At 41.7% G+C, this 3,498-nt stretch overlaps 1 protein-coding gene across 3 annotated transcripts in view; it reads right to left on the bottom strand.

The window, feature by feature from the left end:
• The window catches only part of CCDC77 (coiled-coil domain containing 77), a 40,275-nt gene that overhangs the window by 8,186 nt on the left and 28,591 nt on the right, over positions 1–3,498 (bottom strand). For all 3 annotated transcript variants that reach the window (XM_017545410.2, XM_017545412.2, XM_017545411.2), the window contains 2 exons: positions 2,788–2,876; positions 1,070–1,218 (listed from right to left, as the gene is read on the bottom strand). In XM_017545410.2, the coding sequence (XP_017400899.1) occupies positions 1,070–1,218; positions 2,788–2,876 (238 nt within the window). The remainder of the gene's footprint in view (positions 1–1,069; positions 1,219–2,787; positions 2,877–3,498) is intronic.

The raw sequence follows: 3,498 nt of genomic DNA, 5'->3' as shown, positions 1-3,498 counted from the left end.
TTTTGAGGTAGAATCTTGCCCTGTCCCCCAGGCTGGAGTGCAATGGTGCAATCTTGGATCACTGCAACCTCTGCCTTCTGGGTTCAGGAGATTCTGCCTCAGCCTCCTGTGTAGCTGGGATTACAGGCGCACGCCACCACACCTAGCTAACTTTTTGCATCTTTAGTAGAGACAGGGTTTCACCATGTTGGCCAGGCTGGTCTTGAACTCCTGACCGCATGATCCTCCCGCCTCAGCGTCCCAAAGTACTAGGATTACAGGTGTGAGCCACCATGCCCAGCCTAATAATTTTTTAAAAGTATGTACATTATAGGAAACTGAAATACATAAGAAACAAATATTAAAGTCATCCACAATCAGAGGCACTTTACAGTTTGTAAACTGCAAAGTTTATAGGACGTTCTAAGTCTTGCGTGTGTGTAGACACAACATCCAATTTTATGAGACTGAGATTGTACAGTATGTATCATGCTGTTTCACACATCATAGATATTTACCAATTCAAAATCCCAAAGCTTTTTGAGTATTTTGATAACTAAGAATACACTACACCAAATCAATCTGTTTGAAAAAAAATATAATCCTGCCTTTCTTGGGTTCAAAATTTCTTAGAAGACAAAAATGATGACACGTCTCTAGAAAAAAGCACTGGCAGACTCATCTTTTCCATATTCATGAAGGGGCAAACAAAAGAAAAGGGCCCTAGTACATTGAGTCAGACAGTACATCAGTGGATAAAATAACACTTTTTTTTTTTTGAGACAAGGTCTCATTCTGTCGCCTAGGCGTGAGCCACTGCACCCAGCCGAAGAACTTCTTAACCACCAGAAGCAAGCTAAAACACTAAAATGGATTTAAAGGAGTACGTGAAAAACTCATCAGCTCTTCAACAGCATGCCTAGAAAAGTGAGACACTCATCTACCTAGAGGCAGGTGTTTCTGAGGAAGACAATTCTTTCAAGGTTCCCTTCAGTTCTATGACCCGCTGTTGCTCAAGTACAAAATGTTAACTTTCAAGCCACTCAGAAAAATAAAACACCTGTTTGGCACAGCTTTCTTAGACACTCACTTTCTGGTTAGTTCTTTGATTTTGTCCTGATTTCTCTGGTGCTGAACTTGTATTTCCTCGAGGCGAATCCGTCTATCCTCCATGAGCCCTTCCATTTGTTCTCGAGAAAGTTTGGTCTGTTCTCCCAGCTGAGCCTGCAGTGCTTCCACCTAGACAGGCCAAAAAGTGTGAGAAATCCAGCCCTACTTCCACTTACAGTACTTCATACCTCTAGGAAAAGTGAGCCTTTCTCCAAAAAAATTAAAAAACAAACACAAACAAAGAGTCTCAATTCTAATCCTCTTCTTTGTTTTGAGACAAGGTCTGGCTGTCACCCAGGCTGGAGTGCAGTGGCATGATCATAGCTCACTGCAGCCTCAATCTCCTGGGCTCAAGCAGTCCTCCCTGCCTCAGCCTCCAGGACTACAGGTGTGTACCACCACACCCAGCTAATTTTATTTTTATTTTTTGTAGAGATGGGGGTCTCACTATGTTGTCCAGGCTGGTCTCGGGTTGTAGAGATGGGGTCTTACTATGTTGTCCAGGCTGGTCTCAAACTTTTGGGCTCAAGCAATCATCTCTCCTTGGCCTCCCAAAGTGCTGAGATTATAGGCATTACCATGCCCGGCCCAATTCCTCTTAATGTCTTTTTTCTTTTTTTGAGACCGAGACTTGCTCTGTCACCAGGCTGGAGTGCAGTGGCACAATCTTGGCTCACTGCAACCTCTGATTCCCTGGTTCAAGCAATTCTCCTGCCTCAGCCTCCTGAGTAGCTGGGATTACAGGCATGTGCCACCACATCCAGCTAATTTTTGTATTTCTAGTAGAGATGGGATTTCACCATGTTGGCCAGAATGGTCTTGATCTTCTGACCTTATGATCCACCTGCCTCAGCCTCCCAAAGTGCTGGGATTACAGGTATGAGCCACCTTGCCCCACCTCCTCTTAGTGTCTTATAAATGGGGATAGGCTACACAAGAGTAGATTCTTTGTCCACACAAAACCCAGCATCAACATTACACAAACAAAGCTACAAAATTCAATTTCCTTGACCCTATGATTTTTGCCTTTTCGCTGTCTCCCTTGACTGCTTCCCTTTTAAGACACCCTAGCTGCACAGAAACCGAATGACTCTTTTCTTAGTTTTTGGTTTCCCCAAGTAGAGCAAAATGAATATAATGTAATTTCCTTCTCTGTGTCTGGCTGTCATGACTCACATGGAGACACTGGCCAAAGGTACAAACTGTCATTTAAATCAAGAGACTTACCCTAATGAGAACAGAAACTTTAGTACAATTAGATGAAAAATCACTGTTCCAAATGACACATAATAACCAGGAGGTTAATAGTTCATTACTTTCCTAGACTTTAGAACCCATGCACTAAATAAATGAATGTACCACCAAATGTTGATATATCAGCATAGACAAGCTTCCTTCTGCAACTCTCTGTATACCCCTAGGCCAGTTAATTCTTACTTTATAATGGTTTTGGTGGGTGGGGCTTAGCATATTGAATTAAAGGTTCAGAGTAGCGCTTTTAGAATGTTCCAATAGAAAAGGATGGTTTTTAAATATAAGCTCTTGGAAATTAGGAACAACCTCAATTTTCTTAATCACATGATGCTTAAATGTAACCTGTGTGTAGTGAGATACTTACCACATGATACTAAAGGTATGTTATATAAAGTTCAACTTGTGGATAAAAGCCATCTTGGTCTGCCAAAATACATTCTTTACCTGTAGGATCAGCGTCTGTATGTCTCTTTGATAATGCCCAGAACTTTCTTCTCTCTCTCTTGATGGTCTTCTTTTGCTTATTTTAGGATCTAAAATAGAAAACAAAATCAATCAAGATTTTACCCAGCTTTTCTGTCTGCTATTGAAATATCAGCATTTCCCGTGCAGAGGAGTTCAGATTGATTTACCTGTAAGGGAAGGAAAGGAGGAAAGAGGGAAACATTGTAACCACAGGGCTTAACTTTTCTAATAGGAATCTCTAGTTTTCTCTCGGCCTAAGCGCCATTTTTTTTGGAAACCTCTGCGCCATGAAGGCCAAGTGGAGGAAGAAACAAATGTGCAGGCTGAAATGCAAAAGAAGAAAGATGAGGCAGAGGTCCAAGTAAACCACTAGCTTGTTGCACCATGGAGGCCACAGGAGCAGAAACATGGAATGCCAGATGCTGGGGATGCTGGTACAAGTTATGGGACTGCATGCTACTGTCTAGAGCTTGTCTCAATGCATCTAGAACTTCATCACCATCTGATCACCGATCACCTCTGAGACCCACCTTGCTCATAACCAAAACTGCCCATGTTGGAGAACTCTGCAGGATGTCACCTAAGTAATCATATTCATCTTCTGGCACAATCGACCACTAAATTTTCCTTAGAATAAACCACTAAAATAGTTGTGTCTATTTCTTTTTTTTTTTTTCTTTTTTTTTTTTT

Source organism: Cebus imitator, unplaced genomic scaffold, assembly GCF_001604975.1.
Source record: "Cebus imitator isolate Cc_AM_T3 unplaced genomic scaffold, Cebus_imitator-1.0 Scaffold179, whole genome shotgun sequence".
NCBI classification, from domain to species: Eukaryota; Metazoa; Chordata; class Mammalia; order Primates; family Cebidae; genus Cebus; species Cebus imitator.
This window is presented reverse-complemented; position numbering and strand designations above follow the sequence as displayed.